A 14,910-nucleotide genomic window follows, 5' to 3' on the forward strand; every position below is an offset into this window, starting at 1 on the left:
TTTTGTTTTCGTAGTTCTTTATAGTTTTATGATGTATATTGTCTGTTCAGTGTTGTCTGATGGTGCTTTTAAAGTCTAGCCTATCGTATGATGTCTCCAGTTTCCAACAAATTGGTTGTGGCTGAGGCATGTGCCTAGGGCAGAGCACTTGGGGATGGGGAAGAGGGAACTGACCTTGAAGATTGCATTCCCGGTTCTGGTATCCAGAGAGACAGTGCTGGAGCTCCTTAAGGCATAATTCAGTACTTGTCCACTAAAAAGTAAACTAGAAGTTCAAATCTTCAGTTACTTTCTTCTTAAGAGACCGTGTTTGTTGAAAGATTTAGTGAATGAAGAAGCATATGGAGGGAAGATGTTAGCTAAAGCTGAAGTGAAGAGAGAGTAGGGTATGACCCTCACCTTGGAAGAGGAAGAGCCTTAATTCAGTGGCCATCTATCAATTGGTCTTGAACTAAACTAGGAGGGCAAGGCCTGGAAGACCTGTCCTGAATTTTCCACGTACCCGGACATGTTTACTATGGCCAGTTCCCTTATTTATCTAATAAATGAGTAACAAGAATATCTCTGCCTCATCTCACAGTACTAAAGAAAGGTACTTTCTAAAATAATAGCAATCTGCCCTAAGAAAACAACCTTCAGTAAAGTCACTTGTGATCACTGCACCGCCCCAGCCTCTCCACTGGCATTTTGACAATCATATGCTTGACGATACACTTAATCAAAATATATTCAGACACTGATTGAGGAAGCTTACTACCCAAAAAACCAGAAGTGTTGACAAGAATGTGGAGAAACTGGAGCCCTTGTGCAGGGTTGATGGGGATGAAAACGATGCAGTTGCTGTGGAAAACAGAATGGAGAGTCCTCAAATATTAAAAACAATATGACTATACGGTTAGCAATTCTACTTCTGGGTGTATACCCCAAAGAACTGAAAGCAGGGGCTCAAAGAGCTATTTGTACACCCATGTTCACAGTAGCATTATTCACCATAGTGAAAATCTGGAAGCAACCCAAGTGTCCACTGACAGTTAAATGGGTAAACAAAATGTGGTATATACATACATTGAAATATTATTTGACCTTTAAAAAGTAAAACATTTTGATACATGCCAAAACATGAATGAACCTGGGAGACGTTAGGCTCAGTGAAATCTGTCAACACAAAAGCATAAATATTACATGATTCTACTTATATGAGGTTCCTAGAGTAGTCAAATTCATAAAAACAGAAAGTAAAATGATGGGTGCCCAAATCTGGGGAGACAAGGAATGGAAAATTAGTGTTTAATGGTACAAAGCCTCAGGAAGGTGAAAATGTTTTGGAGATGGATGGTGGTGAGAGTTGCACAATATGCAAATGTACTTAATGTCACTGAATTATACACTTAAAAATAGTTAAAATGGTGAATTTAATGATTGCACTTTTTTACTACACACACACACACACACAAATTCAGGGAAGAAAGGGTAGAGTGACATGGCTAAAGGGAAAAGATAACTTGTTTAATGCTTCCCTGGTGGACTGTGTCATTCTCTGCCCTAAGAGAAGAACGCAAGGATCAGGTCATTTTCAAAAACTGAATTTAACAAATACTTAAGATATTGCTTACTGTGCGCTAGTGACTGCCCTAGGGGCTTTTCGTATTTCAACTCATTTAATCCTAATAACCCTATGAGGTAATTATCTTTGGTCCCCATTTTGCGCTTGAGAAAACTGACGCACAGTGATTAAAGTTCTGCAACTACTAAGCTGTGGACCTGAGGTTCAAACCAAAACGCGCTGTGGCCCCAGAGCACATGCTTCTAATCATGAAGTCCCTGAAGTAATGTCGGAGACTGGGACTCTAATGACCCTGAAATGGATCTCAAGGTCCAGAATGGAGAATGGAAATTGGAAGTGAAGTTATTCCTTGATTATGATCCTGCCTCGCTGCTCCAACAGCGGTTGGGGCCCCTGAGGGCTGTTGCTGGAGCCATGGGAAAGGGCTTGCGCGTTTAAGGTCAAAAATTTTGAACCTATGAAATTTCCCTCCAATTCTGAAGCAGCGCCTTAGTGACGAATCAGCTGCCTATCCCACAGGTTTTGCTAGTAGTGCCGTTTCTAGATGATCAAGACAGGCGAAATGAAACATCGTTAAACTACCACTAAATGACATTGAACCCTATGTAAATCTTTTTTTCTAGTCGTTCCAAGATGCGACCCAAAACGAATCTGCAATTCCGGAGTGGAAACCAGGGGGCGGGCCAAGCAGCGACCATTTTTGTTTTGCGGCCGTGCGCTCTCAGAGCATCTTGACTAACAGGACCCCACGGAGGAGGCGGGGCCTATCTGTGCGCGGGGCGGGGTCTGGGAGACGTGATGATTCAAACAGGCTAATGAGCTCGGCGCATCTGGCAGAAACCGCCAATGACCGGGCGTGATGGGGCGGAGCCCACAGGACCTAGTGTGTTTGGTTGCACAGCGGCTTTGGCGCATTTTCGGCTGGTTTGATTCATCCATTTTGAAGAGACGGGGGAGCGGGGGGCTCGTCTGATTAAGGGGCCCTGAACCAAGAAGCAGCGGAGTTTGAGAAGCCTGCAGCTCGGGGTTCGGCGGCAGCGGCCCCATCGGCCGAAGTTGGGGGGGGTGGGGCGCCGAGCGCGCGGGGTGGGGGGGGGTCCTGGTCTTTGGCTTCTCGACTCGGTCCTGTTTCGACAGCGAACATGTCTCGGCCTGTCAGGTCAGTGCGGAGTCCGAGGCCTGGAGCGGGATGGAGGGGGTTGGGGGTGAGTGGTGAAGGACTGGGGGACAGAAGCCTGCAGTCGGCCCTCTCCGTTGCCACGCGCGGCCTCCTCCCTTTCGGGGCCCGCGCGCGCCCTTGAGCGTGGGGGGCCCTGCTGGCGCGCGGGGCTGCGCGGGGGTGGCGGCCGCGCGCCCATGCGCGCGCTCCTCCCCGCCCCGCGCCGCTGCAGGGCTCCAGGCTGCTCTGCTGCCTCCCCCACCCGCCGCACTGGTGCGGGCGGGGTGTTCCCTGAACCGCCAGCGGCTGGAGGGGGAGGGGTGTGAAGTCAGCGCCCCCACCCAGGCCCCACCTCCTCGGGGCCAACCCCTTGGAGCCTGCGGGGAGATCGGCCGAGTCGGACTCGAGCTCGGCTCCTCCACCCCACCTTAAGTGAGGAGGGGCTGAGACGCCCGTGTGGCCCCTTACCCCCTCTGCTTGCGTGGGGGTGGGGGAACTCAGCCCTCTTTCTCTAGCGGACGGGGGTGTTCCATGCAAAGGGGGAGGGGCAGTACTGCCAACCGGCCCCGCCTCTGTCCTCCGGGGTCGCTGTAGGGCCCCGCCTCCCGGATTGGGCCGGGCGTGGGCGGGACCCGTTCTTTTCCCCTCCGGCAAAAGTGAGAGCCCGGGACGGGGCCCTGGAAAATAATGACTGTTGCCTTTCCCCCAACTCGGAATTCGGAGCGGGTTAACTGCTCCCCCTCCCCCCACACCGAGCTCTCTGTTTCCCTCCGACTAGAAATGTCCTTCTCGGGGAAATGTCCCTACTCAGGAAGGTGCGGGTTAACAGCACGACCCAAATCCCGTGTGGTTCTCGTTCCCGCTGCCTGTCTACGCTCACTCGGCGTACGTGTCTCGGATGTGTTTGTAACCCTCTCTTTCCCCCCACATAACCTAATAATAAAGGGACTAGGTTCAGGTAACCAGTAGACGCGATTCTGAGAATTTCAACAAGTTTGCTGTTCCCCAGCGGACGGTGGAATCGCCCTTTGCCGTCCTCCTGGCTATTGTATGGAATGTGCCATTTATGGAGGGGTGTGGCTTAATCCAATGTGTTGAGGCCTTTAAAGGGAGAGCTGTTGCAAATAACTGTTACTTTTAATGTAATGTCCGTGACGCTTTCGATGTTAAGGAATTGGCTGCTTCGCATAGTGTTTTCTAGATAAATAGGTAAAGGTTTAGATTTTAAATGTTTTAACAGTTGTTGCTTCCCCTTCTTCATTCCAAGTTTTGTGAGAAACGGAAGTATTTTGACCTAGAGCTCTAAGGACAGGTTTGGAACCCGGGAACGGGTTTTGTTCCACACCGTTCTAGCTCCTGACTAGATCATCCGTCTCCAACTGGTGGTGGTATGGGACTGCATACTTCCACGCTCGGGGTGGGCATGAGGAGAGTGCTAACTAACTACCTGACTGCTTTTCTGCCTTCTAATTTCTGCCCGCATCTCTGGTAACTCACCATCGCCACCGGGAAGAGTTTGCCCGCTTTCTGGCAAGGAGTCTGAATAGATTTTTCAGATGATAGTATGCATACCTTTTTTTGGCATGAAAATGATCAATGTATCCCATCAATTTATGTAGAATATTTTCTTTAGGATCAGGTTAAGTAGACAATACCGTAATAAAGACTTGATTCATCTGGATTGGATCTCCTGTCTCTGGAAGTAAATTACTGTGTGGTGAAACTGGACTATTTTTTTTCTACCTTTCAGCTTCGGTTCACTAGGTTTTGATGACTTTTTATCTTATTGTTGTGACTTTATTATATTCATCTGCCTGAATTTGTGTTCCCAGATTTAGATATTGGAGCACGAACAGAACTTTTTTTTTTTTTACTTGAAACTTTGATTTTTTTTTTTTAATATCACCAGGTGGGACTATATTGAGCATGGGTCTTTCCGGTTTTTGGAGGCTTTGGGACTTCACAACTTTTTTCTTGTTCCTTATGTTGTTAAAAGTAATTTTAATTGTCTCTTTGCCCCTAATTGAAGAATGAAAATATATTGGCTTTTGGGGTCACTTTCATATTATTTTAAAGCAACTTGGTTTCTGATTATTTTAGTGATTAAAGTCTTTGTAACTTTAAAAAGTTTTTAATATACTCATGACCAATAATAAAGCAGAAATAATTAAACTTGAGTTTGGTGGTTTGTTAAATTTTGCAATAAAGTCCTGTCTTAGGGAAGTGCCTTTGTTCCAAGGTGTAAATGAAGAATCTGTATACCTGAGGGCATTTGACAAAAAATTAATGGTAGACATTTACCAAATATCAGAATGATCGACCTGTTTAAAACCAAAAAAAAAAAAAAAAAGCACAAATTGGGAAGTAAGTGTGAGTGCTGCTTCTTATAGGACAGATTTCTGCCCTTTCGGGCATATAAATAATTTTGGAGGTTTTTCTGCTGTTCATATTTATTGTAAGCATTACTCATTTTCATTTTAATACTAACCTGAGCATTTATTTAAAGAAGAATTAGCAATGTACTAATGGCTACTTGATACCAATTTCCATGTGCAGGGAACAATGAACTGACAAGCCGGAGCAGATTTTTCCATAGATGTGTGCAACACATCTGAGTAGTTCATACAGTGTTGCTGTCCCTACCTTTTACAGCATCTGACTCATGGCATATAAATGAGAGCTCAAATATTTTAGGCCTTGGGTTCAGTTTTATAGCATAAAGTTATAGTCTTGGAGCTAGGAAGAAATTTAGGCAAATTCATTTTACAAGTGACTTAATGGGGACCTGTACAAGTGAAGTGTCTTGCATCACATACTAGATGCAGAGGTTGGGCCTAAACCTAGATTTCTTAATTCTTAGGCCTGTTTACCCTCACCCTTTGTGAATAATAATTGCTTTACCTTCAGCCTGTTAAGTATTGATGTTAACTATAGTATATCCGCACTTTTAACTCTTCAGAGTGCTTTCATGATTCTTGTGAGGAAGGAAGGAAAATGTTATTACTTGTAAAGATGAGAAAGAAAAATCAGAGATTGACTGACTACCCAGACTAGAAAGCAGGTTTCTTGAAATTCAGCTTAATGTATTCTCCAAAGATCCTCCTCCCTTACCGAAAATGATCCCAAGTCATCAGATCAGTGTTTGCTCCTTTCTTCAGAACATAAGTGTACTTGATATCTGGTGGTTTTTTGTTTAGTACTTGAGACTGCAAGGAACTTTAAACCTTGAAAGTTGAGATGTGAAAGCATAGGTTCATATTGGTTGATAAAAATTACTTTAAATAAATGATTTAAATAAGCAGTTTTGTTCAACTCAATTTAAAATAATTTTCAGAGATACTTTTTAACTGAAAGTACGTTTTTGGGAAAAACTAAAAAGAACTTGAGAGATTTAGTCCAGTTCCTTCAATTTACCAGTGATGACTTTGAAGCCAAAGGAATTAAAGTTGTAAAAATAGTAGCAAAACTGTATTTAAACTACATGAGTTTTATCCATTCTCGTTTCCGCTAGATCTGCATTGCCTGTATTTGATTCCACATAGAAGGTAGTACAGGTCCACAGTCCCTGTATAGTTTGAAACCTTTGGAGCCATGTGTGTTTTGGAAGTTCAGTTATTTTCAAAAATTTCAGAAGTAATGGGGCATACTGTGAATTAACGGCCTATCACCATTGAGTTCTGCAGTAGTACTTCTGTAATCAAACACCTTACTGTCTCTTGTAATAAAACTGAATTTTCACACTAACAACAACAACAAAAATGCAGCTAAAAAGCCCTCCTATTGTTCAGGTAAACCTGAAACACTTGGTTTTCAGAACTTTCTGAATTTCTAAATTATGGATTAGAGATTGTGGACCTTTAAGAGAAGTATTTTTTCAACCTTCAATTTTAGAAAAAATAAAATCACATTGAAACCCAAAAGAGCTATCACTGAGCAACTTTTTTTTGTGCCAAATTTTCTGCCAGAAACTTTACACATATTTCACATTCTTCAAACAACTCTTCAAGCAAGGTGTATGTTATTCCCATCTCATATGGGAGGTAGCTGAGGCTTGGCTAAATTAACTGGCCCAGTTCACCTGTGAAGAGGTGAAGCAGAAATTCAAATCCACGTGTGACCAACCCACCACCAATGTGATCTTCCCCGTGAGACACACTGTCACGGGGTGTTACTCTTTCTCATGGCAGTAGCGCATTTTGCCATCCTTGAAAGGGGGTCACAGTTCATAATAGGACTTCGATGGGGAGGACCAACTTGAAAATGGGGGAGGAGGGTGAAAGAATTTTTTTTTTTTTTTTTTTTGGAAGGAATAGGAGAATATGTGAAGGGGTTAAAGGAAGATAACTTGAATGGAGAGGGAAATAGTGTGGCACTTGGGGGGAGGAAATGTGAGCATTAGATAAGTGGCATTGCTTTCAGTGTGTATACATTGTAATACAAGGACATTTGCTCCCTGCCTAAATTAAGTGAATGGATGTCAAAGCTACCTAAAGGACACTATAGGAAAATTAACAGATTGATTTTATGTACAAGTATAGATGCAAAACCGCCAAACAATGTTAGCTAACTGAATCCAGTGTGTATTAAAAATAAATATGATCAATGGGATTTGTCCCAGGAACAAAACTTAAAATCTATTACTGATACATCATATCAAAAGACAAAAAGAGGGGTCACCTGGCTGGCTCAATCAATAGAGCATGTGACTCTTGCTCGGGGTCATGAGTTCACGCCCCACATGGGGTGTAGAGCTCACTTTAAAAAAATAAAGGACAAAGCAAAAACATGGCATTGGAAAGGTTCAACACCCATTGTAAAATTTAGTATATTAGAATTAGAAGGAAAATTAAGATTAATAAAAATTTACAGTTGATTTAACTTGACAAAAGTTTCAAACTAAGGTAAGTGGTTGAATTTTTAGTGTTTTAAATAAAACTAATTGTTGGGGGGAGGTCACATGGTGCAGTGAAAGAAACCCGGGGATCAGGCGATGTAGGCTCTGGTTTCTATTTAGGTTTATATATTGGAGATGTTTGCACTCCATTAGAAGAAGAATAGCTTGCCTTCATGAAGCCTTTTACAGTTTTCATAGGTTTCTTTCAACTGGAGAAATAAAATTAATAAGGAAAATCATTTTGAAAAAAGGGCAGTTGGTTTTATTTGTGTCAGTGGCCTGTTTTTCCCAGAAATGCAAAACAAGGTCACCACCGTGCTGTGTAATTCTAGGACACCATCTCACTGTCCTGTGAATGGTGCTCCTCTGGACTTAGTAAGAATTAGAGCCCGCACTGCCAGATGGGTTTTGCTTTGCAGACTTTGAGCACTTGAACTTAATAATAAGGAAGCTATTGAGTATGCTGTGAAGTGTTACTTCTGTTTGCATTTTTAAATTCTCAGCTGCAAAGATGGAAATAAATATGACCTTATTACTCCAGATGATGAAGAAGTAGCTTCTTGGATTGTTGAGACTTGAGCGAGCACTTAACACTGCCATGTTGTGCACAGTAGAAACCTTTGGATTTAGCACAGGCCCACTTTGGTCAAACTGGAGCATCCTTTGTTTTGTTTTGTTTAAAAAAACAAAACAAAACCTACTTCTATCTAGATTCTGAGAAGTAGAACTGATGGTTAGAGAGTTGCATTGCCATATTTTTAGATAACTACTATCTACCTAGCCACAATTACAGGTCTTTGAAATACTTGAGGCAATGAGACCAAAGAGCATTTCTACCGGGTGTTGCGTATTTTCAGGTGCTGCTTCATGCATGTCTATTTTTTTGAGTTGTGCGCCCAAGGTGATCTTCAAGGAGAGTTCATCTGTCAAGCTAAAATGACCCAGAAGATGAACTACTTTGGAAAGTAAACATTAGCTGCACTTAGAAATAAAAAATCCACTCTGCCATTCATTAGGCTGGGATAACAAAATATGGCTAGCTGCCTTCCACAGAGAAGCTGCAGCTCCAAGACGTACCAGCCCTCCTCCTAGTGACTACTGCTTTCCTACTAAGAAATGATTCTGGAAAAGCAGGGACTATCAGAAACTCTGCTGTTTGAAATTGGTAAGAGTGAAACTGCACACTTCTGTCAGAGCTAGGTGCTTTGACTTGGAGAACTCCATTTCCAACTTCAGAGCTTCAGATAAGGAGCTGCTGGACCCAGTTCCACATCCAGCTTAACTTCTCTGCCAAGAAATAGGACCCACTTGTGATCAGACCTGATGTTAGCCCCATTAAACACATTCTCCCTGTGCTTTGAGCCTACCAAGACACTGCTTCATGTTAATTTCCCCTAAAGTCTACCTTTCCCCAAACGCTTTTGTTTTCCTCTGTATGGTGAGGTGCTCCACACTTCTGATGTGCCATTGCCTTCTCTGTAATGAGTCCCTAAACCTGATGGGCTACAGGTTTGTCCCTCGCGTTAATAGAACTGGAAGAGTCCTCTGAGGTTCCCGAGACACTGCTGCAGACAGGACCCTGCTGGGTACTGTGCACATCTGAGGCCCTCAGTCTCACCTGCTTGAGTTTTCTCTGACCCCAAATGCATAGGTTTTACACTCAACTTACATGTTGGGAAAAATCTAGCCCGTTTTATTTAATACTTTTATACACACTGGAATTTGTGTTTGTGACCTTTAAACAAAATAGTTTCCTATATGGACAGAATATGGTGGAACTGAATATTGTTTAGGAATAAGAAGTGTCATGTAAGAATATTCATCTGGACTGAAATATTAGCAAGTTGATACTGATTTAGTAGGGGATTATGACAGTGAGCTAATAAACATCTGCCTGGTTCATCATTCAAAACTCCTTCCCTGCCTCCCCTTTTCTGCAGAGATTAGAAACTCCATGCAAAAAACCTAGGAATGCTTTCCTAGAATGTTCTTTTTATTACTTTCTGCTTTTTTGCATCTTGTGACTTTTTTTAAGATTTTATTTATTTGACAGAGATCACAAGTAGGCAGAGAGGCAGGCAGAGGGGGAAGCAGGCTCCCTGCTGAGCAGAGAGCCTGGTGCAGGGCTACATTCAGGACCCTGGGATCATGACCCGAGCCAAAGGCAGAGGCTTTAACCCACTGAGCCACCTAGGCGCCCCTCATCTTGTGACTTTTTGAATTTTACCTTTAGTTGTAACTAACAAAATGATGCAAGATACAAAGGAATAAATTTTAGCCAGGAACTTGAAGCTTAAGATGAATGAAACAATTGTAAGAAGTTACTCTTAATTGAGTTTAGGTATCCTGACTTCCTTGAACTAATGTTCTTAATGTCCTGAGCAGATTTGGCATGTGAAGTCTTTGAGCAATAGAAGAATGGAGAGAGACAGATGTCCTAAGTTTTAATGGGGTAGAGTAGTGACACAGGAACTTTACATAGATATCAGAATCTATATTGGGCTCTCTTGTGTAGAGGTGTTTGATTTTGTGAATTATCAGGAAGAGAAGGTTTGAGAGGTTACAGGCAACAACAGTGCCCTGTGTGGTATTGGTTCAAATGGGCTTGAGTTGGAAGATTGGTTTTAGTAATAACTTGCAGTGGTAGGAAAGTTACTGAGCCTACTTGAGCATTAGATTCAGATAAAATTGAATTCATGTTAATGAGCTCCTCTTGTGAGATTGTGAGGATTAAATGAGAATTTGGGTGACGTATCTGGTACGTCATACTAACTGCTGTAGTAATTTTAAATTCAGCATGGATTCACAAAGTCTCAGGTCTGTAGTCTTCTTAATGCTGGCTTTTCGGGGATATCTCAAGCATTGGGTTCAAATTTTGTTTTTAAAATATTGGTAATTTTAGAGATCAAAGTTAAGCAGTTTTCTTTAATGCAGGACTTTGAAAGCTTTCACTTGTTTAGGAAGTGGTAATATTCAAATTCATCTGGCCAGAAAATCTTCAGAAAACCTATGTCGACACCAGTTGGGAAAATCTGTAATGAGAAAATTCTTTAAACTTGAAATTATAAGACAACTTCATGCTCTTATAATGCTGCTTTTACTTTTTACTAGTTGTGCTTTATTTTGTGGTTCCCGGGAATATTTCGTTGAAACAGAAAAGGGTTATTTTTTATTTTATTTTTTTTAATATTTTATTTATTTATTTGACAGAGAGAGATCACAAGTAGGCAGAGAGGCAGGCAGAGAGAGAGGGGGAAGCAGGCTCCCTGCTGAGCAGAGAGCTGGATGTAGGGCTTGATTTCAGGACCCTGGGATCATGACCCGAGCTGAAGGCAGAGGCTTTAACCCACTGAGCCACCCAGGTGCCCCAAGGTTTATTTTTATTTTATTTTTTTTTAATTTTTTTTTTTAAATTTTTTATTTATTTGACAGAGAGAGATCACAAGTAGACAGAGAGGCAGGCAGAGAGCCCGATGCGGGACTCGATCCCAGGACCCTGAGATCATGACCTGAGCCGAAGGCAGCGGCTTAACCCACTGAGCCACCCAGGCGCCCCCCCAAGGTTTATTTTTAAAGGCTTAACTGTCATTGGTTTAAATGAACCCATTTTTTTTTTTAAAGATTTTATTTATGGGGCACCTGGGTGGCTCAGTAGGTTAAAGCCTCTGCCTTCGGCTCAGGGCATGATCTCAGGGTCCTGGGATTGAGCCCTGCATCTGGCTCTCTGCTCAGCAGGGAGCCTTCTTCCTCCTCTCGCTCTCTCTCTGCCTGCCTCTCTGCCTACTTGTGATCTCTGTCTGTCAAATAAATTTTTTTAAAAATCTAAAAAAAAATTTTTATTTATGTGACAGAGACACAGTGAGAGAGGGAACACAAGCAGGGGGAGTGGGAGAGAGAAGCAGGCTTCCCGCTGAGCCAGATGCGGGACTGGATCCCAGGACCCTGGGATCATGACCTGAGCCAAAGGCAGAGGCTGAACAAGCCACCCACGTGCCCCACCCATTTTTTTTTTTTTTAAAGAGTAAAAGAATACTGTAAAAACACCGGGTTTCAAAGATTTTATTTGTCAGCGAGAGAGCACAAGCAGGAGAAGCAGCAGGCAGAGGGAGAAGCAGACTCCCCGCTGAGCAGGGAGCCCTGTATGCAGTTTGATCCCAGGACACTGGGATCATGACCTGAGCCCACTGAGCCACCCAGGAGTCAGTCTTTCTCTTTTTTTTTCCCCAGTGAGTTGAGTGAGTACGGTGGGGTAGGGAAGGGGCCCAGAGAGAATCTTAAGCAGGCTCCACCCCCAGTCCAGAGCCCCATCTGAGACTCCATCTCATGATCCTAAAATCATGACGGGAGCGGCAGTCAATCCCTGAACTGACTGAGCCACCCACGAGCCCTCTGGGTTTCTCTTCCAACAAGGATTTTGACAGAGCTTCACATGAGGTCCTTGGGGGGAAAATGAAATGTAGGCAGAATGCTGATTCACTGTCATGGACTTGTACCTCAATAGCCAGACCCAGAGAAGGCAGGTGAATAGATTTAGGTCAGCCTAAAAGAGCATTTCCACTGATGCCTTAAAGGACTTTGTTCTTGGCCTATGTTGATTAAGTTTGCAGATAATAGGAAGTTGAGAAAGGTAAATAATATGTTGAAATGAAGTACAAAAAGGTTTTCGATCTCGGGAAGAAGGCTTTAGTTATTGGAATTGCAACATCTGCATTGTGTGATATAACAGCCCAAAAGGCAGCTGAGCTCTTGGATTGCATTAGTACAAATAGAGTAGAATAGGAGGAGGACATTTGTAATCGTGATCTCCCTCTGTCCTCCACATACTCCTTTGTAAACCATATTATGTTGTTATGATTAGATTGGGGCACTGCTTGATAGACTTCACTAAGTCCAAGGTTACTGGGATGCAGGGTAACAACTAGGTCATGAGGGTGCTTGAAATAATGAGAGGTTGAAGGAACCCTAGTATATTTAGCCTTTAAGAAAAAAGCGGAAACTCGGGTGCCTGGGTGGCTCAGTGGGTTAAAGCCTCTGCCTTCAGCTCAGGTCATGATCTCCGGGTCCTGGGATTGAGCCCCGCATGAGGCTCTCTCTTTCTCTCTTTCTCTCTTTCTGTGATCTCTGTCTGTCAAATAAATAAAATCTTAAAAAAAGAGAAAAAAGCAGAAACTCCTATAAAGTGTAAGGGCTACTCTGGAGGAGGGGTTAGATGGAAACCTTGGTAATCCAGGAGATAGACATGACAGAATCCGTGAGAGGACTTCAAAGGCAGATTTCACCTTCTTGAAAAGAACTTTATTTTTGGAGTTTTCTTAAAATAGGCTGCCTTGGGAGGTCATGAGAGGTCTTGGGATTCCCTTCTAGGGACATTTGTTGCCGGGATAGTAAGTTTGGGATAAGATTGGATTAGATTGTCTGAAGTCTAGTAGTTCAAGTACATATAATACACCTGCTATCATCATCATCGTCGTATCACCAGACCTCCTGCCCCACCACTAGCCACCAAACTTGGATAGGTTTCATAAGTGCTTAAGCTTGAAAAAGTTGTTTTTTAAAAAGATAGGAAATCAAGGGTGCATGCATCTTGTGATCACGGGGTGTGAGTTCAAGCCACACATTGAAGTTAGAGATTACTTAACCTGGGTCACCTGGGTGGCTTAGTGGGTTGATTTCAGCTCAGGTTATGATCTCAGGTTTGTGGGATTCAGCCCTGAGACGTGCTAGTCAGGCTCTGCACTGAGCGTGGAACCTGCTTCAGATTCTGTCTCTCCCTCTCCTGCTCCTCTCCACCCAAGAGTGATCTCTTTGAGTAAGTAAATAAATAAATAAAACCTTTATTTTATTTTTTAAAGATTTTATTTGTCAGAGCACACACAGGCAGGGGGAGCAGCAGGCCGAGGGAGAAGCAGGCTCCCTGCTGAGCAAGGAGCCCAATGTGGTACTGGACCCCAAAACCCTGGGATCATGACGTGAGCCAAAGGCAGCACCAACGGAGCCACCCAGGCGCCCTAAATAAAACCTTTAAAGGTGGCGGTGGCCTGGATGGTTCAGTCAGTTAAGCATCCGACTCTTGATCTCGGCTCAGATCTGGATTGCAGAGTTGTGTGTTCAAACCCTATTCCATGCCCAGCATGGCACCTGCTGAATATTTTAAAAAAAAAAAAAGGGGGGGAAATTAAAATAAGAGATGTTATTCTTTTTCTGCCATGGATCAGTAACACTTTTTTTGTGTGTGTGAAGGCAAAAATAATGAGTTTCTTTTTGCAACCGCTTTTTATTCTAAAGCGGTGGGTCTCGAACTTGTTTGAGCAGGTCGCTACACACAAGAATACAAACACCTGAAACAAGTTTCTGGAACTTACTATTATTTAGGTACAGTTTTCTGTGATTTTTTTTGCTTTGCATTGTTGTTGTTTTAATGCTGGTTACACAACAATAAATTTATTTAGGGACCCAGTCCTGGGTTGTGACCTATCAGTTGGAAAACATTGTTCTGTCTGCTCTCGTTCATCTGACCAAATGTGTATACCTCCCAGGTGATAGTGAAAAGAGCAATGTTGGTTATTTTAGGTTTCTCAGAACTCAGATTTCAAATGTGCTTTAAGTGCCTAATGAAGAACTTGTTAAGTTCTAGAAAATTAGTAGGGTGGATTTTTTTTCTTTATTCTTCTTCCCTGCATTGACCAGAACAACTTCAGTGTAAAAACAGAAGTATAGGGGCGCCTGGGTGGCTCAGTGGGTTAAGCCTCCACCTTCGGCTCAGATCATGATCCCAGAGCGTCCTGGGATTGAGCTCCACATCGGGCTCCCTGCGCAGTGGGGAGCCTGTTTCCGCCCCCCGCCCCCTTACTCTCTGCCTACTTGTGATTTCTGTCTGTCAAATAAATAAATAAAATCTTTAAAAAAAAAAAAAAAGGTACTATAGTCTGTTGATGGAGCTTAATAATGTAATAGATTGTCTAAAAGGCTCTCGGGTTTGCCTTGAGAAAATAGTTTTGTGTTCTTCAAGTAATAGAAAGCTTAGGGTGTCAATATTTAATTATATTTTTAAGTTCTGCTTCCTTCCGCAGAGTTTGCTTGTTACCGGTCTCCATAATTTGATGTGAAGGCTTGTTACAAAGTAGAGCTGTAGTATGTGGTTTTCGTTTTCTCATCTGTAAAGTTGAGAGGGTTTGGGGCACATGGCTGGTTCCGTTGGTTGAGCATGCAACTCTTGATCTCAGGGTCATGAGATCAAGCCCCTCGTTGGGCCAGGAGCTTACTTTTTAAAAAGAGATGGTGGGGGCCGCTGGG

At 42.9% G+C, this 14,910-nt stretch overlaps 1 protein-coding gene across 2 annotated transcripts in view; it reads left to right on the plus strand.

Annotated features, from left to right (window-relative positions):
• The first annotated feature begins 2,497 nt into the window (after positions 1-2,497).
• Positions 2,498-14,910, plus strand: part of NUCKS1 (nuclear casein kinase and cyclin dependent kinase substrate 1) — a 30,844-nt gene continuing 18,431 nt past the window's right edge. Inside the window, exon 1 of one of the 2 annotated variants that reach the window (XM_045982772.1) lies at positions 2,498-2,723. In XM_045982772.1, coding sequence (XP_045838728.1) covers positions 2,707-2,723 — 17 coding nt within the window. In that variant the 5' untranslated portion in view covers positions 2,498-2,706. The remainder of the gene's footprint in view (positions 2,724-14,910) is intronic. The other variant, XM_045982771.1, reaches the window with a different exon arrangement.

Source organism: Meles meles, chromosome 17, assembly GCF_922984935.1.
Source record: "Meles meles chromosome 17, mMelMel3.1 paternal haplotype, whole genome shotgun sequence".
In the NCBI taxonomy this organism is placed as follows: Eukaryota; Metazoa; Chordata; class Mammalia; order Carnivora; family Mustelidae; genus Meles; species Meles meles.